The sequence below is a fragment of the Mus musculus genome, chromosome 3, assembly GCF_000001635.26.
Source record: "Mus musculus strain C57BL/6J chromosome 3, GRCm38.p6 C57BL/6J".
Classification (NCBI taxonomy): domain Eukaryota; kingdom Metazoa; phylum Chordata; class Mammalia; order Rodentia; family Muridae; genus Mus; species Mus musculus.
Genome location: NC_000069.6, coordinates 29,989,851 through 30,016,637, shown reverse-complemented (window position 1 = coordinate 30,016,637; position 26,787 = coordinate 29,989,851). Strand labels below are relative to the sequence as shown.

Below are 26,787 nucleotides of genomic sequence, written 5' to 3'. Positions count from 1 at the left end.
CCTGGCCATCAACCAGTGTGTGACTCCTAGAAAATCTACCCACTCTGCTCAAACTGAGAATTTCCCAATGTTGTCTTCTTGGTAAACAACAATTAAGAGCAATAAAGAAAAGAAGCGTGCCATGGCTAGTACTGAAAAGCGGTTTAAAAGTATGATTATTTAAGAAAAAAAAATCTGATCGCTACTCTGTAAAAATCTGATCGCTACTCTGTTGCATGCATTCTCAAAGCCATACATTGCTTAAAGCCGCCTCCTGCCTTCCACTACCCTGGTAGTTAGATCAACTTTCCTGATCCGGGCTTGCAAACTAAAGCTGGTTCGAGATTAAGGTAAAACCATTATTTGTAATAGTCTATTGCAAGGGCGGTGCTAAACTCTGCAGAACAGGCGTATTCCTGATCACTGTGGAGCAGAAAGCAGCTTTGCAGTGGCTTAATTTGTAGCTGGTAACTACTGTAAACAGATTTCTCTAGAAATCCAAGGAGTAAAGGGAGTTGGTGGATTTGGCTCCTTGTATTTATTTATTGTTTTAGAAGGCTCCTAACTAACGGGAAGCAAGCTTACAGGGAAGCAAAGCACACTCCTTGCAAAACTCTGCCCTCTACCCTTGTTTGAGCCTGTTTTTCTTCGGATGGGGTAGATCTCCTAATGGGTTACTATTGGAGAGAGGCAGGGAGGAGCGCTCTATCACTTATTGTGAGATTGTGGGACTTTTTCTCTAAATTTCAAGTTATGTTAAGACAAAGCAGGATGGCTGTCATCATGTGAAGTTCCTGCCTCATATGCAAAAGAAGACGGTGTTGGGAGGAGGTGAGGGGAGTGGGGACCAGGAAGCTGCTGTTAGACTTTCTTCGCCCAGATAGATGCTTGTGATAATGCCGTGTAATCTTTCCTGCAGTTTATCTGTTGTACAAGAGTGAGAATCACAGCACCAATATTGATACTATTTAATAAGAGACACATATTAAACGGATAGCGGTAATGTTAGAATGGATCCTCGCTGTCTTTAGACACATCTCTCAAGGTCTCAGGGAGGAAATTAAGGAAATTCAGAGGTAGGAGCATCCTCCACTCAGGCAGTTTCCCAGGGTCTGTGTCTGTGAGACCTGGAGGCTGCAACCAGGCTGTCAGATCCTGGTGGGTTCACCTAGGTCGTTGAGGCTGCAGGCACTGTACTTTATTTCGGGATACATCGCCACCTAACGGCCTCCAGCCGTACCTGCAAGAATACCATCTAGACCCGTCGCTCCGCCTCCCACACCAGAAGCTAATGTAAGTGGGGAGAAAACAAAACAAAACAAACAACAACAACAAAAACCTCAAAGGTTTTTTTTTTTTTTTCCCTGAAATGTGAATTTAGTTAGGACCTGTCACTGATTTCCCAGGACCTTTGTGTCGCCACCAACCTTTCCTGCTTTTCTGAGAAGCTTTGAAAAAGGTTAGGCAGTGGGTGCTGCAAGGCCAGGGTGGGGTGAAGTAGGGGCTTGGAATGGTTTGGGGCACTGAGCACCCAGACCCCCTGATCAAGCTGAAGTGTCTGAAGCACTCAGTTCCCCAGATTACTTGTATTTAATACACAATGCATCATAAAACAAATCTCTCATCCTGACAGGAAGAAAATAGAACAGCTCATAGCTCCAGCTATTCCAATTTATGGCTAAATTAAAAAAAAAAAAAAAAGTAAAAGAAAAAGAGCACTTCAACAATGGGCAAGTTGAGGAAGGGCCTAAGATCAATGCAGGGAAGCCCAGACTCCTCATGATTCTCAGGCAGGGCTCTATGGGAATATCTCAATGCTTAGGTTATTTACAAAGGATTTTTCCCCTGTCTTACCTACTACTGCTGTGAGATCTCCCTCCCCCCCCCCCCCCCCCCCGCCAAACAATGGCCATTATCTGAAATAACAGTTCAGTGTCATAGATAACAGGCCACCAAAATGAATTAGTCACCACCTCTAGTCATTTACTGTCACCTGCTTCCTTGTCTTCTGACACTATTTTTGTTTTTTGATCAGCATTTTGGGGAAAATAAAGATCTACTGGATTTTCACATTAACTTGCCCTTGGAGAGAAAGAAATGTGGGTGGTACTGTGAGTCCTGATTCATAGATAAAAGTTTAATGTCAGCACACATTCTAAGCCTGTGAGCTGGCTCCACCCCTCCCAAGTACCTGTTCCTAGACCTAGGCATTTTACTAAATTTTCCATTGTTGAGTTGAGAATAAATTGGATCTGAGGGCTGGCGATTTAGCTCAGAGGCAGTTCTCTTGCCTAGTGGGGGTTGGGGGTGGTTGTCCTGGAGGTGTTTCTGTCTTCTCTTGGTGGGTAGGTGAGCTGTATCTTTCTATTTGCTTTTATAAATGGAGTTTTCTCATCAAAAGCATTTATTCTCAATTAAGCGGTGGGTTTAACATTTTTTTTTCCAAATTTATCTACAAATAAACACATGGATTCTTATATTTTGCCATCCTCTATCCAAATTCTTTCACCCAATGTCATCTCTGCATTGTATTGATAGAAAGTGCCCAAACTTATTATAAAGTTATCTAATATATAAAATATGAATCACTAAAAGCAACCACTTGCATAACTTGACTCTGGGGAAGTCATGGCCTTTTGAATAACTTAGAAAATATTCTCAATCTACTACAATCTATTTGTGAGAGAGATATGAAAATAATGCTTTAGATTTTAAGATTTGTTCTTGTGTGTGTGTGTGTGTGTGTGTGTGTGTGTGTGTGTGTGTAGGGGTATTTTTAAAATGTACACATTTCTGGGGACCTAACTATAAAAAGGAAAGGAATAAATTTAAGTAGAAACTTAAATTATATTTTATTTTAAAATATGCTTAACTGGAAACTGGAAATGTGTGTTAGTTTTCACTTTTGAAGCTGCTGTCTTGAGACTTTTAATGCGAGCCAGTATCTCTTTATCCTAAGAGTTGCCCTGGCCCTCTTCAGAGCTTCCAAACTACCAGCCTGCCTGGGGAGGCACCCTCACACCCCTGAAAGCAATTCTCCACCCTATCTTTCCCATCCCCCACCCAACTCTAACACAGACTCTCTCTCTCTCTCTCTCTCTCTCTCTCTCTCTCTCTCTCTCTCTCTCTCTCACACACACACACACACACACACACACACACACACACACACACACCCTTGTGCTCAGGACATCAAAACCAAAGAGATTTCCCTGGGGAAACAAATCCTGCCTGGAGAAATTTCCCCATTGGTTGTTTATCGGCAGAAATCTACATGTTTCTGGGGATGGTGCATCTATAATCAGTCTGTCCCTATAGGACTTGGGTCTTGGCGACCTTTTTGTGACCTCTCCCGCCAGAGGAGGCTGCTGTCACTTTAAAAATTTACTGAAAGAGGAGCCCGTCGTCTGGCTTCCGACCACTCTGGAGATAGCTCCCTTTCTCCCTCGCCCCGGTTTCTTTCTGGATGGCCGAGCAGATCCCCTTTAAAGAGACAGTTCATGAAATAGAAACCCTGCGGCTGGGCGCGGAGTGGCTAAAGGGGACGAGCCGGTGAGGGTCTGGCCCCGAGAAGGCTCTGGGAGGACCTGGGGGGCCGTCCTGGCCTGGCAGGCCCCCTACCTTCGCACACTTTCCTCCTGCGGGTCTTGCCCCTGGAGCTGCGACAGAGGAGTGGGAGAAGTTTTAGTAGGTTTCAGATAACTTTCATTACACATCGGGCTGATAAGAGCAAGAGAAAGTGAGGAAAGAGGGAGGTAGTGAGACCAGAAGGAATAGCTGCGAGCTCATTTAGGAAGAGGGGAAAAACCCAAATACACCAAACCCGGCTCAATTCTGGTCTTAAAACACTGTTGGCGGACAATAAATCCGAAACGCGTGGTCCTGGCGATCAGCTCCCAGGGAACGACAAACTTATCAGACACCCATTTGGAAGTGGAGACACGAGGCTTTTATTTTAAAAAAAAATTTTTTTTTCTTTTAAAATATCTCGAAATGTTAGCGGGTGTTCTTTGAAAAGATTTTCCAACTCGAGTACCTGGCTGCTGCTGATCTTATTTTTGTTTAATTCTGCTGTGATTGCTTTTGATTGCTGAGTTGAGGCCGTAGAAATCGGAAGGTAAGCGAACTCACTTTAAAAAGTCTTGGCTGTGGGCAGGGTGTCGCTGGGGACAGCGTCTGCGTCCCGGGTTTGCGCTGAGGTCCCCGTGCCCCCGGAGCGTCCCTGGTCGCTGGGACTCCGCCGCCTCGGGTGGGTCAGCCCGGCTGGCTGCCGCCTTCTCGGCTCTCGCGTCCTCCTTCCCCTCCCTCCTACGTTCAGTCGGTCAGGTTCGGGGACGCAGAAGGTGGGGTTGCCAAAAGTCAGAATTCCTGGCACCAGCCAAGCGACTTTGGAAGTGGCTTTCGGTGGAGTCTCACCTTGCCAAGTAACAGCTTCACTGGCCAACTGCGTGTGTTGCCTTGAGAAAGTCACATTCGGACTTTTGGCTTACAGTCTGGGATTTTCCCCCCTTTTCGTTTGGGTATTTATTCTATTTTTTTTTTTTTTTGAAAGGGCCTTTTTCTCAAGTCCACCTAAAGAAATTATTATTGTTGTTATTTTGAAGCTTAACAGCTTTTGAAAAGGCAGGACTGTGTTAGCCGGAGAAGGGAGAAGATGCGCTGTTTATCTTACTCAGATTTGAGGTGACTGAGACATTTGGACACACATGAAGTCGTGGTAGCAAATAACTTGGACAACTTGCCCGGAGTGGAGACAGTCAGGCAGCCTTGGGGCAGGAATATTGAGAGCAAGGAATCAGTATGGTGGTGAAACCTTTGAATAATCGTGTAACATTATGTTAAAAAAAAAAGAGAGAGACATTCTTTGGAAATGATTTTTTTTTAATTAGCCTCCCTGTTGACAGTGGCAGCAGCAGGGATGTTAACACGAAATAAAATTACACCTATAATTTTATGTGCACAGTATGTAATCTTTAATTCCCTACCTCTGCTTGAAAGCTGAGCGGGGTGGAGGATTCCTGACTTTGAAATGAACGAGTTTTCCATGTCTTTCTGCAGCATATGATGAGACCAGGGAAGCATTTAAGCGGCTTCACCAGTTTCCTTTATTAAATATTTCTTTGGTGTGTCAGTTGACATGCCTCCCCACCCCTTTTCTTCTCAGTCAAGAAAACAAACGATACACCCCAAATCAGAATAAATTCCCAAACAAAACAACAATCCCACTTAAAGAAGAGCAGCAGACTTTAGAATCTGTGCTAATTATTCACTCTGTTTCTGGGACTGGGAGAGATCTCAGGGCCATTTGCATTGCTCAGCCTTGAGAGCTGAAGGAACATCTTAGAGCCTGGAATTTTATAAGTAACGTATTTGTTAAAATGTGTCTTCCATAGAAAGGGTATTTAACTCTCTGTTAGTGTGGAGAGATGGAAGGAGGGGGAGGGAGCAATTATTGTCTTTCTCTTCCGTTATTGTTTTTCTTTTTAAAGTCCTGCAACGACTTACTGCCCTTTGAGGGCCTCATGGTCAAGGACTTATTCATAGTGCTTTAGCCTGGAACGCTCAGAACCGAGTTCTTGAAGTTTATGGTGAGTTAATGACTTGAATCTGCAAGTGGATGGTTATTGGAGTTCTATGTAAAACTGCTTTCGGGCCATATAGCCAAGGGTTTCATGTTAACTTCCAGGCAGTATAGTATAGCAGGAACAGAGTTCAAGGGTTATTTAAGTCATTAGTTTTTGTTGTAGACTATGCTATTTCGTCTGGAGCAGAAAGCGTCCTCACAGTTTGCATGAACTGACTGACATAGCATTACCAGCCCCTAGTTCTCCACCATGGGCTCAATGACGCCATAGCTTTTAATATTAAGTCATCGAGGTTAATGATTCAGAAAAGGCTTGATTTGAGTATATGAAACCTTAAAATTAAAAGCTTCCCGTCTCACTTTAGGTTTCCTAAGTGTCCTTAGTAATATTAACATTTCAAATGGGCCAAGCACAAGTTGTCTGTAATGATAAAACATTGTCATAAGGCAATACTGGCAGTATGTGATGACATCTACCAATTTTGGACTTACCTGTAAACCACTTTGTTATTCTGTTTGCTGTATGTGGCATGAAAACATGTATTGGTGTTGGTTAACTAAGTCTTAGGTTATACTTTGCATGTATGTTCATATTTATATAAATTTCATTTTCTTTTCTTTATTTTGGTTAGAAGCATCTATGAGGCAGTTCTTTAGCTAAGAGTATAATTTTATGGTGAGGAAATACAAACTAATAAATGAAATTTAATAATAGTTATATGAAAGTTTTTAATCGAATTAAAATGACAAAATATGTATAAACCTTCACCCACTTATAGAAGAGACTATAGAGAGCTACAGTATTGACAGTTGAATTATCCAAACCTAAATATTGAATGTTTAGTTTAGAAATATTATGTTCTACATGCTGCTCTATATGACTTTTCTGTAAAAACACAATGAATAAAATTAAGTTAATGAGTTTTTTCATGGATAATAAAGAAGCAGGCTTATTTTGAAACCAATTAATCAGTTTTTGTGCTGTTACGATTGCTTTATGTCTTTTGTAAACGCAGCATAACTTATGTCTCCTTTAATATTATGTGTGCTGCCTGACCTTTTTCTTGTAAAGATTCAAAGGAAGAATATGCATTTCAATGAAATATTTTCAAGGAACTGGCTACTTGCTGCAATGGACCGATATGGCAATTTATTGTTCTCTTCTTCTTCCTCCCAGATCTTAGATGAGTTTTGCAATGTGAAGTTCTGCATAGATGCCAGTCAACCAGATGTAGGAAGCTGGCTCAAGTACATCAGATTCGCTGGCTGCTATGATCAGCACAACCTTGTTGCATGCCAGATAAATGATCAGGTATGTTGTAAAGATTTTCTTGCCTTTCTTTGAGAGCACTAACGTATCAGGGAAGCCTGAAGAGTAAAAATAACAGGGAGCTGCAGCAGACCCATGTGGCCTGTTTGTTGATAACGGCAGAAGGTAACACACAAGTCCAAGATGCAGAACGAAGACATATTCAGCTCTGCTTGTTTTCACGGATGTTTTCTTTGGGTGATTATTCATGTTGTCTTAGCATCTTTATAAATACTGCAGTTGTTGTATTGTGACCCTAAGTTCTTCTTTGATACTTACTGTTACATTTTTTTTCTTTATCATCCAAATGGATACATTCATAGGATGTATAGAGCTAAAACAGTTTGAGAATTTGTACAGAATTTGTAAATGATATATGAATAGTTTTAGTTTTATTTGAAATGGTAGATGTATATGTCTGTTATTGGTGTCGACTTATCAATTATACATTATAGAATACATAATTATAGTTAATTTTCTAAGTCAGCATAATAAAATGAGATTTTTTTTTTTACTCTTTGAATAGTCAAAATACTTTTCCTTTATATAATGTATAAGTTTAAAGTTTTCACGATTGGAGAATTTTGTGACTTTATGGATGATCAAGCAGTGAGACTTTAAGAAAAGTAACTATGAAATACAAACCGTAATATCATCATAAAACTAATTTTACACTTAATAGAATTTCAAGTCTTTGAACTTTGAGAGTACCTACAGAATGGGAAGCCTCATCCTGTTGATTTTCTTCTTACAAACATCACTGGGTTAAAATGTAATTGTGTTACAGTCATCTAGTGTTTTTAACCCCATGGTGACTTAAACATGTTTCTAAGACCATGTAGAAATGGTTGTTTGGCAGCCCACAACACCAGAAAAAGGAAAGTTTAAATTAGCTGGTTCTGAATGAAAGCTGTGTAGCATCATGAGCCCAAGAGTCTCAGTCATCGTTAGGAGGTTGCTCTTTGGCATCTCACCAGCTCTCAGATAATTCTTACTGGCTAAACGAAACATGAGGTAGTAAGTTGTAAAATTACATTTAAATAGGAATCACTTAAATTGTCAGCATAATCAAAAATAATAAACTCATCAATTGAGTTTTTCCCTTTGCTGTAAGAGAACAAAGTGTTATTGACAAATGAAAATATTATTAAATTAGTTATTGATTTTGAACAGAACATATCCCAAGTCTGTCTTAGGAGTTATTGTCACCACCAGCAGCAAATATTTTTTGAGCACCTACTGTTTAGAAGTATGGGAAATGGTTAGGTGTTATGAGGGGGTAAAATGTTTTTGCTGTGTTTTCTAGTAAAGAAAGTGTAGGACCTCAAAAGATACCTTTAAGATGAAATAATATAATTACATATTATGTATATATATATACATATATATCATAATGATTATTTGCTGTTCATATTTACTAAAAATGGATATGTTTCAGTATTTATCTAAAACAATTTTATAGTCAGTGAAAAGATGGCTCAAGAAGGCTACTTGTAGCTAATACAAGGCCACATGTAGCCAATTTTGAATTTGACTTTTATGTTTTATAATAAAGTCTTTTGCAAAGCTTAATTGCATTGAAAAAAAGTCCCATGGTTCCTGACTATGTATGAATAAGGTTGCTCATTACAGTTGTCACTTGTAATTAGCTTGAGAGTACACATTGTGTAGGCATTGTTTCCAAAGAAAATACATTAACCTTCTCTCAAGAACATCATGTTTACTTGTTTTAACTGAAGAAGTAGCAAAAGTAATTGAGAGAGAGACTGAACACTGATTTTAGGTTCATATTTATCATTTCTTAGAACTATTCACTTTAAGCCTCTGTGGCACACAAGCCAAAATTAAGATGATAACACAGTGAATGTACATCAAATAACACAATGATGAAACTGATATTTCATGGTCAAGTAGGCTCATCCATAAACAGGAGAGAAAGTCAAAGGTGAGAGACACATGTGTGTGGCAGGTATGGCTCTGTAGAATGTTATACTGGGCCCAGCTAACAGAACAAAGGGGGACAAGCACCTTGATACTGTGCACAGGTAGATTATAAACTCCTTTACTAATAAGCTCATAAGCAGTCCAGGAAGACAATTTAGATGGACATCTCTGGACAGCTTTGACATGTGATGTTAGATCAGGTACAATGAGACAGTGCTGACAACAGAGACTCTCCAGGTCTATCGCTGCATGTTCTTTTCCATGGTAGGGGCTGCCAAATGGTGAATAGACACAGTTCATCACATCATAAACACACTCATTTACTACCAAGACATCAAGGGACGCCCTGCACAGGGGACCGACTGCTCAGTGACATCAACCATTCCTGCACAGCACAAACCTGTAATATTCTAGAATAAGTCATAAAAATGGTCCTTTTTGCTCTGATTCTTAGAAGGATTTTAAGTTTTTAAAAGAATTATGATAGCACAATAGGTAAATATTGTAGGCTCTTAAAGAACTGCAGGTAAACCTTTCAGCTCTGATCTAAGTCTGGTGCTCTGTAGATGGCCCAGTAAACAAAAGTAATGGTTATCCTGAACAAATGAAGGGCGTGTATACTACATTCTGTTTTGGTGAATATATATATTCAAAAACGTTCTAATGTTTAAGTTAAAGTTTAATGGATTTAAATCAGCTTCACTCTTGTATGAAAGGAGAAGATCTACAAAAGAAAATAAATATGCATGCCATAATGCTGAAATTGAGAGTAGGAAACTGTCAAAACATGCGTCCTGGATCAAACCCATGCTTGCCTTGTTTGATTGGTGGATTTTGTTTTTTGAGTAATGCTAATAATGAATGTAATCTGATTTGTGTCATAAAATAGAAACAGGGACCACACAATTAACCATTTCCCACTACTTTTCCATAAGCACTTTATCCCAAGTGATTTTCCTTGGTTTAAACTTTTTAACAGATTCAGATGTGTGTGTGTGTGTGTGTGTGTGTGTGTGTGTGTGTGTGTGTGTGTTTTACTTTCAGATATTTTCATACCAGAGTGAGCCTTAAAAAGATAGTGTCTTTTTTTGACACTGTTGCCTAGAAAAGACTGAGGTCTTATGATTTTAGATGGCCTTTTATTTCACATTCTCAGAGTTATTGCTGTGATGTTTGAGAGGATGGAAATTCTGGGTGTGCTGGCATTGCTGCTAAAACATAATTTCTAAGTAGCTGTGAGCCTGACTGATGTTGTATTCTCCAACTGGAAGTACAGAGTTAACTGTAGTAATTTATCTTTATGAAGGAAGGCCACACCAAAGACACCAGGGGAGTGAGACCTCAATCACAGACAACCCATAGAATACCACGACCATTCAAACATCCACGTGTCCTGCCTCTTGGTGTCTAGATTGTTTTCCCATGTTCCTTAAAGTTTGTATTCAACAGCACATAGCTTCACTGCTGACACCCAGTATTGAGCTGGGACATCTTCACAGTGACAGACAATGAGTGGACACATTAGAGAGCTTGGGTGGCTTACAGAAGCAGCAACTGGTTCTGAGCAGTAGGGCGGGGCAGCAGCAAAGGCAGGAGTTAAGTTGGATACTGGAAGTTGTCCCAACCTCAGTCCTCAAGGGGACCAAACACAGAAAGGACACCTGAAAGAGCTTTATCAATTGTTCAGAGATTTTTCTTTATCTCCAGGAGCTCCTCCCATTACTACATAGTTAAAGTCAAATAGTCCAGACATCTAATGATTTGCTCAGGCTTTTAAAATTTCTTGTTATGATAATACCTTTCTCTTGAAGTCTTACATAGCTCCCCTTTACAAACCAGTTTGATTGGAATAAGTAGCACATTTCTTTAGACTTGGTCTCATCTTACCTGTGCATCTCTCTCCATCCTTGATAAATCTCCTCTTAATCTTACCTTTCTATATTCTTTACCTAAAATCAAAGGCATGCCTACCTACAGGGTATTATTGTCCACAAGCAATGCTTTTCTTATCATCGTTGAATATAGCCACAAGTTTTGTGTACTTTTTTTTTTTTACCCTGAAGCATCTTTCTTCCCCCCCACCCCCGAAAACTCAGACTCTTTGAATTTCCCTGAGAGAGGCCATTAATACTCAGTACACATAAGTTGATCTTTCAGATGAAAACCAAGCCAGTCTTTCTATTATGGTGATCAGAATGACCTAGGCATATTCTGTAGGATGTTTTGTCTGTCTGTGTGTGTGTGTGTGTGTGTGTGTGTGTGTGTGTGTGTGTGTGTGTGTGTGTGTATTAGGATTCTGCATCATGGAAAGGAACATAGTCATTTGAATTCTCTCCTGCCCTCACATGGTCCTCAAATGTAGGAAAGCTCTCAGGCAGCCAAGGTATTGTTAACCTTGTCATTTACCCAAAGTGATAAGTACTTTCATTTTTAAACTGGCTCCTGTCAGCTGGTATTTAGAATGAGAGAAGTCTACTGTTGCCTCTCAATCAAAAGAAACACGTTAATAAGAGATTACCCAATGCCTGTTGTCCATTCTGAAGCAACGAGATATAGAAGAATGTGTGCCCCACAAAGAATACGAAGGCAGAATTCACTTAGGCGATCCTGCCAGCTCCCTGGTGGTTAATGAATGGCAGCAAGACTCTGCAGTGTTTTCAGTTGGAATGGGCATTGTTCTCATTTGTGCTTTACCTTATAAACTTTTAACTGCTTCCAGGACGATCATGGTTGATTTGGCACACCCGCTTCCACTCTGCTCAGGCTCATATGAGTGATGCTATCGGACTGCCTGACACTAGAACAGTGTTGTTATTGCAAGCTTATTATGGGCTCAATTATTAACTTATTTTCTTTGGCCTTTTACTGAGGAGAGGAAAATCCACTTTCCTTCAACATTCACTTAATATACACGGTGCAAAAACAATGAGGCCAAAAGCTCCGAGTGTAGAGAACGGCAAGCTCCCTCGGCTCCCCCCACTTTGTAGAATATGTTTGCCTCCACTGTCAGGTAATTTGTTAATTTCTCCTCCACTACAAGGATTTCTGTCCACGTTCCCTATGCTTTCTTTTGATGTTAAAGTTATTATTGGCTTTGGGCATTTGCTTTGCTTTGCTTTTAAGTCAAATCCTACTTTTATACCAAAGTTGTACTCTGCTGTTTTAAGATGAATGCCAGCTGGCAGTACCCAGGGACCAGCTTTGAGTGCAGCGTGCGAGCTGACCCTGGAGGATGCTATCTGCCTGATAAGTTGCTTCCTTTACCCTAAGATGAAACTGCCTCGGACATAGTTTGCTGTTTGATATTTGCATGAGAAAAACAGTCCCACCTCCCTTCCTGTCTATAATGCTCAGACCATGATGGTGGCACAATACATACAGGAGCCTTTCACTGGGAATCACAGACACTGTGCCTTGAAAATGGTGACCTAAAGTATTATGCCATATTAAATTGAAAGTCACCTGCTACATCACGTGTACATTTTTAATAATCAATGTTTGCATCATCTTTCATTCAGGAAGAGCTGAAAACATAAAGCACTCAGGAGATTCTAGCTCTTTCTGGTACAAAGCCAGAAAGGTGGTCATCAGCAGGTTTCACAAGCCACCAAGGAGAACTTGGTGGTCAAGGGCATAAGAAATGCCTCCAACTTGGAAGGACACCATCCAGAGATGATCTTTAGCTTCTTTGTAATGAGACTGTGGCACTTTTGCCAAAGCTTCAGAGAAGACTTGGAATGTTCAATTGGTTTACATAGGATTAAAAAAAAAGTCAATATGTGTAAGCCCTTTCCTTACACAGGCACCTTCCTTGTGGGCCCTGTGGGGGAGATCCTGAGACATTAGTTCAGATATTGGTGCAGGCTTCTACACTGGGTAAACAGCTCTAAAGGCACACTAAGTGGCTCTTCAGCTCTTTTCTTTTTATAGAAACTAAACCCGAAATCAAATTTGTCTTCTTTAATTCATTAAATTATATTTGGCTGTTTTCTCATAGTATTAATAATGAGTTGAGAATGCATAGAAGAAAAAAAAAACTTCAATGATGTTTTCTACTGGATGTTTTTAAAAGAGGGAAACCCCACTTTGTCTCGTGTGTGTGTGTGTGTGTGTGTGTGTGTGTGTGTGTGTGTGTGTGTGTGTATTAATGCAATTATTTATTTTAGGCACATGGATTGACCTCAGGGCTTCATACATGCCAGGCAAGCTTGAGGACACAAGGCTACCTCTATCCATTCCAATCCCCTATGTCTTGATTTTTCTCTGTGGCTATAAAGATAGATGCAGAACACCTTCTGTTTGGAGAAACTAAAGGGTGTATGGCTTATGCAAGGCTTAACCATGATAAAGCTAACATTCTGTTGGGAGGGCTTATTTCCTGGCTGCCCATGTCTGTCTTCCAAAGATGCTTCTCTGCCTCCCTGTAAAATTAGACTCAGAATGTACACTGGGATCTTTTTATCCAGAGGTCAAAAGCTTGACTTCACTATAGCTTTCTTGAGTTAGGGTTTCTCACATTGCTCTAGGGGTAGATGAGGGGTCTAGGCTGTGCTTCTTGGGATGGTCAAGTGTATATACATATGGTGTATGAGCCCAGGCTGTCTCTGCAGCACCAAGACTGAGAGCTATGTTCCCACCAAATGTTGACTCTGTTTAGACATGGACACTGTCACTCAGACTCCCTCCCAGCCACTTCCAAATACACAAGTTCCACTTGGCTTTCCCTGCTCCTGCGTGGTCCTTTGAATGAAGCTATAGAAGAATAAAGCACTCCAGCCAAACATTAGGAGTTGGAGGAGGGAGAAATCAACTGACAGCTTGAAAGGGGAAAAAAACAGTGATAGTCTGAAAAAGCTGATTTTTCATATAGATTCTGCAGGGAGTATATTTCTCTATTATTTCAATTATTAGAACTTCCTGAATAGGTTGCAGGTCACTCATAATTCACACTTCTGTCATTTTTAAACATGCCAAGTGCAGAATATTATGCATAAATAAAACTTCCAGTGCTTTACCAGAGACATAAACGGAAAACCATAACAATGAGGCCTTGTTCATCTTTTAAAGAGTAAATGGTTTATTTTGTTTCTTTTTTTCTCCTGGACACCGGTTTACCTTCTAAGTCAATAGTACAAACATAACACTTTGAGGTGACCCAAGTGTGGTAGATTATCAGCAAAGCTGTTCTGAAAGATTCTTAAATTTTCTCTTCTGCAGAATAATGAATAAGAACGTAGTTTTACCTTTTGTAAGGGCAAATGGAAATATCGTTATCTTGATGGCAGATTTGGTTGGACAGAGGCCTTGACAAAATTGAATTAGTCTGAGAGCCTTCTGTGGACTCTTAACTCTTCTCAGAATGCTTTTGAGCATCTCTACCCTCTGTGGTGTGGCCTTCTTGAGCTAAAGAAACTGAAGGAACTAAGCATCCAATGACATGTACTTAATGTTAATTCTCATTTTATTTTTATATAAGATATATATATATATGTATGTATGTATATATATATATATATAAAAAACATAATATATAATTAATTGTGGCCTATATCAAGCACAATTAGAGTTAATCTGGTCATTACACATTAACAATTAATGCATATGATTGTTAATAGTTTATGTAAAATTTTAAATTCATTGAAAATATGAACTTTGCTTATTAGATGTCACATGTAAAGTACATAATATGTCTTAGTAAAAATTATTTATGTGTAATACTGAGTGACAGTTGATCTCTAGAATCTTAGAATTGGCTGACTTCTGTCCATACCACTGCTATTTTTAAAAAATTCTTTGTATTGTCTTGTGGACTTGCTTTTTTGCATTAGAATTGGTTTCAGAGTTTGCTTAAAATATATTAATTATAATAACTATATCTATAGTAAGTGATGCCCATTTACAAGTATACTTATGCTTAAGCAATAAATGTCACTAATAATGAAGGAGAACAATGTTGACTATTTTTCATCTTGTTTTTCAATTATGTAAACAATTAAGGATTCTTTTTGAAGAGTCATCAATTTTGCTAGTGAGAGGAAATACAATGAGAGTTGGTGATAAAAGACTATGGCAAAGTCAGTTAGTAAAATAAGTGCTATAGACCCTTAGTTTTTTAAGTTGAAGAATTCAGAAGTCCAAGATATCAGTCATGCTTTTTGGAAAAGAAAAAAAAAAACCAGTCTATCCGTATGCTAGAAAAATTAAATTTTTATGTTATGAAAAAGTTTAACTGTATGGAAAACTCAGTCATTTTCTTAATATCTATTTCTGAATTTTAGTATCATGTATCAAATTTAGATTTCTAGAGAGATCAATGAGTTTGAGATATGTAATAATTCGATTGAGTTTGAGATATTCAATAACACAATTATTATATTAGAATTTCCATGTTCCTGTCTCCCAAACTGCAAGAACCATTCTTCTGCCTTTCCACTATGTGCTGGGATTACCTTTCATTTTAGCATAGTCTTTATGAGTGAGTGAGAGAGAGAGAGAGAGAGAGAGAGAGAGAGAGAGAGAGAGAGAGAGAGAGAAACAACTTTTGTCTTGGTTGAAACTTCTTTCTGAATACTTAATATTTCTGTACTTGTATTGAATTCATCACAAACCCTAGGACATTTTAATTTTGGATCCAGTTAAGTTTTTCCACACAACTACAATGGGGAAGGAGAACTGTTAACTCTTTTATGGAATTTAGCAGACAAATCAACTCCCATTTTTTTCCACAGCACAAACCCCAGAAAAGTAGTGTATTTTCTTCTGCTGCATAACTCAGATGACACAGGGTTTACAGGCTTGCAGTGCAGCCAAGTCTCTGGGGATGCCCTGGTCTTAAAGGCGGGCTGTCTATAGCATCCACACCGGTAAGCGCCTGCACACACCACTCCTGACGCTGTCAGTTTCTTATTTACCACAAGATGTTTTTATAACTCGAAAGGAGAGACATAGCATTTCCTGAGAATAGAGACACAGCATTTCCTGAAGGAGGAGGTTCATTCAGGGTTGTCTCCCATCGTTTTCCCATGTAATTCAGTTTGAGGGGAAACAAAAAAAAAAAAAAAAAAAAAAAAGGAAAAGAAAAGCCATTTTGTCTTGTATTATAGGACTTCTCTCACATGTCAAAAGCTTGATAGTATATTTCTATTGTCGTAGGCATATCTGGGCTCAAGTATTTGAATTATACTTTGGTGCCATTCTAATTAGAAAAGGCCATGGAGTTTGAATGTGGGTCTTCTAAGATCCCAGGGAATGGCAGACAGCAAGGACCACAGGGGCAGAAACACCTTGAGTGGAAGACCGGACCCTCGAGGGTGTGGAGGGTGCGACTTCGAGGCACATTCTTATTGCTGCATGGGGAAGCATGCCCAGAATTTGCCCTCGTTATGACTGGCGCTTGCCAGTTCTTTTCAAACCCCAGTTTCATGAGCACCATAAAAATTCAGTTAAAATAGAAAAGAACACCCTGAAGTTAAAATCCACTCTGCTTTGCCTTGCCTTTCATGGCCTGGAATGTCACCTTTTACCTCCAGTAAATAAAGCCAACGTCAACACTCTTCCATGTCTTTTATATTTTATGCACTCAATATTCTTCACATGACAATCTGGACACTTAAAGGGTAATTACAGGAGTGATCTATGTCCCGGCAAAGAGAATTGTCTTCATAATATATAGTTGCAGTGTATCTATCATTTTCTTTTGTTCCTTGGACTGCTCACATTGGATTGAGTAAATCTAAAATGGAATTAAAAGAGACATGATTAATAGAGGACTGGAAAGAAATCATGATATCATAATACTTTCTTAAAGTGGCCTGACATGTGTGTCTGGGAAGCGTTCCTCAGCCAATACAATCCTTCTCTTTGACCGTCTTGCTGTGCTTTGTCTTTTTAACCTCACTGTTTCTGAGAAGCGACTGAAAAGTCCGAATGTGTCACGATTCAAATGTTAGCATGCTGTTGGAAAGGAAGCTAATAAGTTAAACGTGTAAGAGATGCCAGGACAGAGGTGATTCAAACTGCTGAGAGAAGCCATTGTTTTCTAAGGGGAAATGGACTCAAGAAGGAAGCGGGGTACTTACCCATGTTTAACTCAAAGGTGTAAGGAGGAAGGCACACGGGCACAGTGATATTATCTTCATCTGTTAACTTCATGAGCAGGATTCTCTCCTCTGCCTGTGAGGCCCTGGAGAGTGATGGGTAGGCTCTGGGTACAAGGTGACCATGTTCTGCTTTGCGTTTCCCTTTAAAATAGAAACTTCAGTAGAAGAATCCTGTTCTATAATAGTCTAGATTTCACTTTTAGACAAATAAAAGAATCTCAGGTTGTATTACAGCAGTGTTCAGCACTCTTTTCTGATGGCCAATATAGAGGAAGTTAAGTTAGCTTAACTACTAATGAATAAAGAAAGCTTCATTTTAACATGGAAGAGACTAAGCAGAAAATATTATTCATTGAATATACCTAAATTTCACATAATTCTGTGCTCTGGTCTTTTTATAGAAACACATACACACCACCACCACCACCACCACTACCACCACTACCACCACCATCACTACCAACTGGAGTTTAGAGCCACCTACTGGAAGAAAGAGGCGCATACTTCTCTGAAGCCCTCTAGCATTTCAAAGGATACACAAATAGTTAAATATAAAAATAGAGGAATATTTCCATTTATCTTATAAGCCAGTTTACACAGATTTCCTCAGTTTGAAACAACCAAACAGTCCTGGTTAGCAGACACAGAGCCAGTCCAAAGCTGGTCTTAAATGAACAAACATTTTCTTCAGGTTATTCTTCCAATTTCTTGGTTGCAGTTGTCTTCCCTATTGTTTTATATATATTTTTTTCCTCCTACATTTGTCCTGGTGTTCAGAATAATAGGGATGGAGTGCAGTCTTGTTTATTTAAGGTTTAGCTAGTAGAAGTATTGGTGTGTGGTAACAGGAAAATAGAATACAGGTTACCATGAGCAAGATGAAAGTGTGAGAAAAGACATAGGGCCGATGCACACTGATGGTTCACAGGGCTAAAAGTTTTAGTGTTTACGAGGTGCAGTATAGCTTCTCTTTTATCCCCCCCCCCCAAACCTCCACTTGATTATAGAGTTGTTATTTAATAAATAACCTCCGGATAAGACAAATGATTGATAGCATTCTGGTGGTAAGGTAAATACATATCTTGAAGATATCTGTGATTAAATGTGTCATTTATCCGTGATAAAAGTCCGGAGCCTAAACACACAGGAGGTCACGGCTTCTCTGTCACTGAGCTCTTAGGAAAGGTAGGTAGTAGATCTTGGATATTTCAGATTATGATTCTTCACACAGCTTCCCCAACCCACTAGTAGCAGATTTATTAAGTCTTTCCTGTCTGTCTTGCCTTATCGAGAAAGCCAGGGCAAAAGAACCCAAATCAGCAGCCAGATCACAGAGTGAACAGGAGGCACAGTGCTTGCATGTGGGAGCTGCAATCGGGAGCTGGGGCACAAGGTCAGGGACTAGGTAGGGGATCACCTTTTGCATCGGTGGAAGCAGAGAGTGGTGTTTGGGAAAAATGATTCTGTTCTTCAGAGACCATAGCTGTTGAGTTTGCTACGATCCATCAGCCATTCCCTTTGGAGTCTGTTGTAGAGAAAGGATCCTTTGCTAAGCAGGGGCCCCTCCGGGTTAGCTAGGGCACTGCCGGACAGGACAGCCAGGAGTGTTAAGCTTTGCAAAGACGTGGCCTGCTAGGTGCTTTGAGGAATTCAAGGATGGAAAAGTTCTTTTCTAAACATATGTAGATTATAGGTAACACAGCAAACTCACATTATGAAATTTTGTGTGTATACTAGCTAGGATTTGGAAATGTCTTGTAAACTCCTTGAGAGATTTTTTTTTTCCAACAAGGAGATTATTTTCTTCTCTTAGTTAATAAAACAGAAATTACCATTTCCTTTGGTAAAAATAAAAATAAAGGGGAATATGTTTATGAAAATAGGAGAAAATTTAAAGCTGCCCTGGTGCATCCTGCCTTTTGTTAACGTTTGCTCATGTCTGTCTTTCCTGCCACCTGTGCCTGCTCTTTGAAGATATTCTACCGAGTAGTCGCAGACATTGCGCCTGGGGAAGAGCTCTTGCTGTTCATGAAGAGTGAAGAGGACCCGCACGAACCCATGGCGCCTGACATCCACGGTGAGTGCTGAGTGCCAGGCGCAGTGGTTTCAAGAGCAGCATGTCTAAGAGGGTCCTTCGCACCTGTGGTTTCTTCCTTTACTTCCTTGGCTGCACAGTGCCATTTTGGCAGACATGTTTATCTCAGAATGGATATTTTCTGGAGTTGACATGTGGCTACATTGATGGAGAAAGCAGTTAGCTGAGGTCTAAGCTGAAGTATACATAATGAAAAACCTGAAAGCTTGATCAAGAGCATCACTTTAAGTTTGGTTACAATTCCCTCTGTAAGAATCTTTCCACTCTTTCTAAAGAGTTTGTTGTTTAGTGCGTGAGTGTTCTGGCTGCATGGCTGTATGCGCACAATGTACACGCAGTGCCTACAGAAGCCAGAAGGGGGCGTCAGATCCCATTAGCTTGAGTGATACACGATTTTGAACCACCATGTGGGTGCTAGAAATTGAGCCCAGGTCCTCTGCAAGAGCATCAGGTGCTTTTAACGACCGAACATCTTTCCAGCCTTCTCTTTTCACTTCTTGAGAGTCACCATAAGTAGCCAGGCTTGGATCTTTCTTCAAATACCAACTGTCTCTCCCATGTGTATTTCTATTACTGGCAAAGTGTCTCTGTGAGAGCAAAATCTTGATTGCTTGTGTGTCATGGAGGTGAGTTGTTTTCTTTTCCTTCCAGTTCCTGTCTCCTAATATAATGTGATTTGGTTCAACACTGTATGTTGAACCAAAAATACTTGAGTTAGAGGCCAGTCTCCAGTGACTCGAGGGAGACCTTTTGCTTTCAAACCTAGTTATTTTAACTCAAGTGGTATCCCCTGTAGTTGGGCTCCATTTTGTTTGTTTGTAAAGTATTATGGTGATTTGGGAATGTCTTTGGGGCATGTGTTTCCCTTTTGGAAGTCTGACATTGAAATTGCTTTTAGAAATATAGACTTCCCGGTCAACCTGGTAAAGTTTGAGCCTGAATGGGGAGTCTGGCCTTTCTTAGACAGTACAGCATGCTTCATGCTACGGGCTCCTCTGGTGTCCCATGTCATCTGTACATGGTCATTGAGTTCTAGGTGTTTCAGGTCCAAATAGAAGTGCTCATTCCACTCTTAAGTGTTTTAAGATACTCATTAAAGCATAAAGTATTCTTGGGGCTAGAGAGATAGTTTACCTTGTAAGTTTGTAGGCCTGAGTTTGATCTCCAGAACCCATCTAACAAAATCCAAGAGTGGTAGCAGGTAGTCCCAGTGCTTATGAGGTGGAAACGTGTGGCTTTGGGACATTGACTGGCTTGCCTAGCTAACCTAATGAGTTCCAGGGCAGGCATACACACACACGCACACACGCACACGCACACGCACACGCACACGCACACGCACACGCACACGCGCACGCGCAGGCGCAGGCGCACGCACACGCGCACGCGCAGGCGCACGCGCACGCGCACGCGCACATGCACACTCATCCTTGAACCATTAGCTGTATGTTGTTTCAATGTATCAGGCTGTTCTGAAACATATAACCAAATACTGAATGTTTAAGTGGTTATTTGGATTTTTTACTTCTAGACAAAATAAATTTAAAGCATATGCATTCTTTATGCAGGATATAGTGCATTTTGCATATATTATCCTATTTAACCTTTTACATGCAGATTAAAATTTCTGAGTGAGGAATTTCACAGATGGAGAAACTGAGGCTAAGGCAATGTAGGTTATCTAGGAAGACCACATGGCTAGCATGTAGAGTTGGCCTCCAGGGTAGTGCCCTTGCTGTCTAATATTGGGCTTTTTCTATGCATTTTAAAGCCTGGAAGTTTTCTTTCTTTATGGGCTCCTGATTGAGATTGGAAGCCAAGATCTTGAATGTATAAGACAGTGTTATAACTGTAGGAAAAAGTTTCTTTGGTTGCTCCTGTTGAGATTTCTGTCTCTAAGGCAGAGGAGATTGATTGAAGAGTAACCCACCCTTGTAACTGGGCATCCAATCAGATGTCTCTAAGGCATAAGAGATTGATTGAAGAGTAACCCACCCTTGTAACTGGGCATCCAATCAGATGTCTCTATGGCAGAAGAGATTGATTGTAGAGTACACCCAACCTTGTAACTGGGCGTCCAATCAGATGATGCTACCTGAGCCCTTTGCCATTGGACCCTTGTAACCTTGTTAATGGTGTCATTTAAGCTAAATCCATGTCCCAGTGGATTATGGTAGCAGGCTCTTGGTAGTTTTCCTCTTAGATCTGCCCCACTGCAGATGGGTGAATTCTTCTACAAAGCAAACCTGAACACATCCCAGCTCCCAACTTCCAGTGATGTTCTGTTCCTTTCTTAACATGACCATCCATGCCCTTCTGTCCCTTCACTTCCTTCCTTCCTTCCATGTGCCTTAAATCCCTGGCATACTTGGCTACAGGCTTACCCCTCTGTGAGTCACGTGTGTGAGTCCCTCTAGCCATCCCACCTGGCTGAGTGTTACCCATGAAAGCCCTTTGTGAGTCAGTTTCTCCAGCTTAGCTGAGTTATGCAGTTCCCCATTGCTCCCGTGTGTTCATTTGTCTTGGCATTGCAGCTATACATGTGCCTCTGAGTTCCTGCACACGCATTCTCTAGCAAAGCATATGGCAACTCAGTAGGCAATTACAATGTTTTCCCCCAAACACTTAGTCAATTAATAACTGAAGAATAACGTCTTCCTTGGTTATGGGTCTACAAAACAGTCTGTGTGTCATGGTGTTACTATGGGTGTTTTTAGGCATCACGAGGTATACACAATACCTCTTGGGTCATACCTGTGGACTTTTGTGTGGGTTCTCAGCCATTGAGTAGAAAGAGTAGGAACAGTGCTCTTTCTAACCAACTTCATTAAGCTCATTGTATTTTCAACTATTACCGTCTATGTACTCTACTGATTTAAAGTATAAATTCATGTTTGCTATCTAACAAAGCTATGCCAATTATCGCTGGCTCCTGAGAAATATAAATTAGCCTCAAAGAGTTCTGGAAACACCTTGTGCTGCACTCCAGGTAATTGATGGTTTACTAACAATGATGGGCATAATTGCACCTCAGACAGGGCCTCTGTGTACATGCCTTTGGCTTAGGGAAAAGAAGTGAGTTTGGGTTCGGACCCAGCCACTTCTCTTTTGGGTCCATAACTGATTACTTAGTCGCTCTAAGCCTTAGTACTGTCATCTGAAAAATTGGGTGAAAATCAGACCTATATATTCTTATACTTAGCTGTTAAGGAATATGAGTAACTCCTGGATTGGCTTGAAACTTGAGATTATGATCAGTAAAAGGCAATTACCACTTCCATTATCCCGAGAACCTACAAAGATTCAGGTGCTAAGTTTTACTTGAAGGGGAGATTACCTGGTAGCCTCTGTAGGTGCATTATTCTCCCAGACATCTTATGGGGTCCTTCGCATTTCTTATTTTTACTTTCCTTGTTAACTTGACTTGGAGAAATGCTGGTCAAAGCTTTCAGGGTTGGGAGTGGCAAAGTGGGTAAATAAAGTGTTTGCTGTCCAAGCCTGAGGACATGAGTCTGAATCCTCAGCATCCATGTAAAAGCAAGCATGGCTGCGCACATCAGTAACCCCATTGAAGGGAGGGACAGAGGCAGGGGCATCCCCAGGGTATCGAAATGGTGAGTCTAGGTTCAGCGAGAGGCCCTGTTTTAGAAAAAATACAGTGAGGAGTAGAGTAAGACACACAATAGCAACCTCTATGTGTGTACACATGTATGGGTGGGTCCACTGTCATACAGTCTCTCTCTCCCTCTCCCCCTCCCCCTTCCCCTCCCCTTCCCCTCCCCCTCCCCTTCCCCCTCCCCCCCCTCTCTCTTTCTAAGCAAACTATGGGCTGTGTTTTGTGTAACTCCATAAGACGGCTGGTTATGGTGATGAGGACTTTTGGATCCCACCTTGCTAGCTAAAGATCCTTGCACTGTTTCTACAGAAGAACGGCAGCACCGCTGTGAGGACTGTGACCAGCTCTTTGAATCCAAGGCAGAGCTAGCCGATCACCAGAAGTTCCCATGCAGCACACCTCACTCGGCCTTCTCCATGGTGGAGGAGGACTTGCAACAAAACCTGGAGAGTGAGAGCGATCTCCGAGAGATCCATGGCAACCAGGACTGTAAGGAATGTGACCGAGTTTTCCCCGATCTGCAAAGGTTAGAGAAGACATGGTGAACGTGGGTGTGTGCTCTGCAGCAAAGTGTTATGCTGGAGTTTGACAAGTTTGCTCGGGGGAAGACTAGAGCTTCAAAACAACTGGCCAGATGTGCTGGTGGCATGCTTGGGAATCATTGCTTCCTTAAAAAGCCTTGTCCTTAAGATACTTACAGTGGACCTGGATCATTTTTGTCAATCAGAAAATATTCCATCCCTTCCCTTCCCTTCCCTTCCCTCCCCATCCCTTCTCTTTCCTCATCTTTCTTTTCCTCCCCTCCCCTTCTCTCCCTACTCTTCCTTCCCCTTCCCCTTCTCATTTTCCTCCTAAACCTAGGGATTATACCAGAGCCTTGACTGTATAAGACATCAATATGTCATTGAGCTATATTGCTAGTCTATAGATACTATGATTTAAGCAGGGTTATAGTGAACTCAAGTCTTAACTTTACAGGGAATTATGACTTTGAGGAAAAAAATACAGAGTCAGAAGAAAAAAATAACTAGTGATATGTCAAGAATAGTAAGGCTACTTCTAGTAAGGTGACCTCTACCTCATTTAAATAGCAAGGCTACCTCGATGTCATTTAAATAGTAAAGCTACTTCTATCTCATTTAAAGGGCTAAAATTCTAGATCTCAGGCTCACTTTCAGAGATAAATTTTGACAGATCCATATAGGTCACAGATTTAACTCAAATCATCCATCAAATTGCATATCCACAAAAGAACCAGACTATGTTCAGGTTCCCAGTGTAGCATTTTCTAAAGGGAAGAACAGCACTGTAGGGATCTAAATGAAGCAATGCTTTAATATTTAAGAAGATGAAAATCAGATCTCAGCAGTGTATTTGCTTTGCATAGCCTTTTGAATTTAGTTCCTGAATGTTCTTTATTTGACTGAAGGAAACACCAGCACTGGAACCCCCGCCCCCCCTTTGAAAACTATGTTGATAATTATACTACAAAATGCAACTTTATGTTCAGAGATGTCAATAGGTTTTCTTTTTGTTTATTTCTACCTAATGCCTTTCATTTTTGCTTTGCAAAAGGGTTTTAATAATTGTGTTCATTACTTCTTTTTTTTAATTAGGTATTTTCCTCATTTACATTTCCAATGCTATCCCAAAAGTCCCCCATACCCTCCCCCCCCACTCCCCTACCCACCCACTCCCACTTTTTGGCCCTGTTGTTCCCCTGTACTGAGGCAGATAAAGTTTGCAAGTCCAATGGGCCTCTCTTTCCAGTGATGGCCGACTAGGCCATCTTTTGATACATATGCAGCTAGAGTCAAGAGCTCTGGGGTACTGGTTAGTTCAGATTGTTGTTCCACCTATAGGGTTGCAGATCCCTTTAGCTCCTTGGATACTTTCTCTAGCTCCTCCATTGGGGGCCCTGTGATCCATCCAATAGCTGACTGTGAGCATCCACTTATGTGTTTGCTAGGCCCTGGTGTAGTCTCACAAGAGACAGCTATATCAGGGTCCTTTCAGCAAAATCTTGCTAGTGTATGCATGGAAACAATCTTTGGAAGACATAATTAGGCTTTTCAAGTGAAACCATCACATTGTGTTTCTATGGGGATGCTGGTGTGTCAAATGGCCTTGTTCTACAAACAGCCCCCACTGCACCTCACCCTTTCCTTCCTTCTTTCCTTACTTCCTGGATGCTTTTCCTCTTTTCCTTTACTTCCTCTTACTGCCCTGACTTCTTTTTCTTCTCCTGGATCATGCAAATGTCACTGAGTTGAAAGCACGGATGACTAAGAAACATTGAAGTGTAACCACTTCCTCATCAAGACTGAGTCAAATGATGCATCTCTAGCTTTGAAAATTCAGGCCCAAGTTTGTTAGTTACCAATGAAAAAGAAAAATGGAAAATAAGAGGGTTTCCCTAATACCCTTTACACTCATCTCTATAGATGTGAATCTACCAAGAGTGTAATTCAATAAATTCCCTATATATGTCTAGTAAAATGTAAATTTATAGTAAAAATTATATAATGTCTTTTAAATATAAACATGCCCCTATATTATAAAAAATAAAATGAGACCAGAAAATGCCAGTAAGATAACAATCCACAGAAAGAAGTGCTATCTCTAGTACCAGAAATAAATTATTTCACTTTGATTTTTTTACAAGAACAATGGATTATATTACTGCACACAAAAAACTAGATTCTCACTTCCTCTGGGAAGTGGATAGCAACCATTCCTAGGAAGAACCTTCTGGATCTATTCAACCACTGGCAAAAGCTCCAAGAAGCTCCACTCCATGATGAAGGCAATTGTCAGTTAATCATTGAGTGGACCCCAGTACAGAATCCTCCAAACGTAACATCTGGAAGCTCAACCAGACGAGTAGAGTATACCATCAAGCAGTTAGACACCGCTCTCCAAGTGTGGAAGGCGGTCATGCATCCTATACTATAGTCTTAACCCAAATTCACATTTTTGGGTATTTCCTTCTTCATTGAATGCTGCCATTGTTGCTGATATTGTCATGAGAAGACAGTTCCATCTTCAATGTGATACAATCTTCTTTCTGCATCCCCCATCTAAAATCTCTAAAATTCCTTTATTGAATTTATGTGTGTGTGTGTGTGTCTACTTGCAGGAGTTGATTGGTTCTCTCCTTCAATTATGTAGAATGTAATTTGGTATCCTTGGCACCTCTACCCACTGATCCATCTTTTTGTTCTTAAGAGTTTTTAAGCTAATGCAGAGGTGGGGGCTGCTGACCAAAGCTCCATGAACTCTTAAGTTATATGAAAAGGAGGGAAGACTGAAGACTGGCTAGTGTGCTTCTGTGTCTATGGAAGCAATAGAATTGCCTTTTTGAGAGCTTGTTTGTGTTCCCCACTTTATGTGTGAGCTTGAAGGCTATGAGTGTGTATGTGTGTGTGTGTGTGTGTGTGTGTGTGTGTGTGTATGTGTGTGTGTGTATGTGTGTGTGTGTGTATGTGTGTGTGTGTATGTGTGTGTGTGTGTGTGTATGTGTGTGTGTGTGTATGTGTGTGTGTATGTATGTGTGTGTGTGTGTATGTGTGTGTGTGTATGTGTGTGTGTGTGTATATGTGTGTGTGTATGTGTGTGTGTGTGTGTATGTGTGTGTATGTGTGTGTGTGTGTGTGTGTGTGCACGTGTTCACATTTATGCATTGCTATGTGTATACATACAGGCATATGAATGAGGAGGACAGAAGACAGCCTTGACTATCATTCCTTGGAGGCTGTGTACCTATATTTTTCCTTTTTATTCTGAGACAGGGTTTCTCTTTGGCCTGAAGCTTACCAAGTAGGCTACATTGGCTGGGGCCACTGAGCCCACCCAGGGATCTTCTTGTCCTTACCTTCTCTTCTTGAATTACAAGTGTGTGCCACCATGTCAATCTTTTTTTACGTGGGAGCTAGCAACTGAACTTTGCTCTTCATGGTTTCACTTTACCAATGGAGTTATCTACATGATCCACCCCTACCCACGTTGTTTTGCGGGTTTGCTTTGTTGTTATTGTTGTTGGCCTTTTGTTTTGTGTGTTTTGTTTGACAATGATGCAGTGATAACGCCATGGAATAATATAAACCTTATACTGCACACAGAAAATAAGAAGGGAATGTCCCCTTGCTCTGTCTTCCCTTC

At 40.6% G+C, this 26,787-nt stretch overlaps 1 protein-coding gene and 1 long non-coding RNA gene across 16 annotated transcripts in view; one reads left to right on the top strand and one right to left on the bottom strand.

The window, feature by feature from the left end:
* Window positions 1-26,787, top strand: part of Mecom (MDS1 and EVI1 complex locus) — a 558,464-nt gene that overhangs the window by 493,122 nt on the left and 38,555 nt on the right. For 11 of the 15 annotated variants that reach the window (NM_001370769.2, NM_001370768.2, NM_001361034.3 and 8 more), the window contains 3 exons: window positions 6,741-6,875; window positions 18,890-18,992; window positions 22,936-23,152. In NM_001370769.2, the coding sequence (NP_001357698.1) occupies window positions 6,741-6,875; window positions 18,890-18,992; window positions 22,936-23,152 (455 nt within the window). Of the gene's footprint in view, window positions 1-3,132; window positions 5,568-6,740; window positions 6,876-18,889; window positions 18,993-22,935; window positions 23,153-26,787 lie in introns of those variants that run through there. The other 4 variants (XM_006535394.3, XM_006535393.4, XM_030252416.1 and 1 more) reach the window with 4 other exon arrangements.
* Window positions 16,391-20,345, bottom strand: Gm52621. The gene is made up of 3 exons (XR_003954598.1): window positions 20,145-20,345; window positions 16,895-17,056; window positions 16,391-16,548 (listed from the first exon to the last, which is right to left on the bottom strand). It is a non-coding gene; the product is annotated as a predicted gene, 52621 (long non-coding RNA).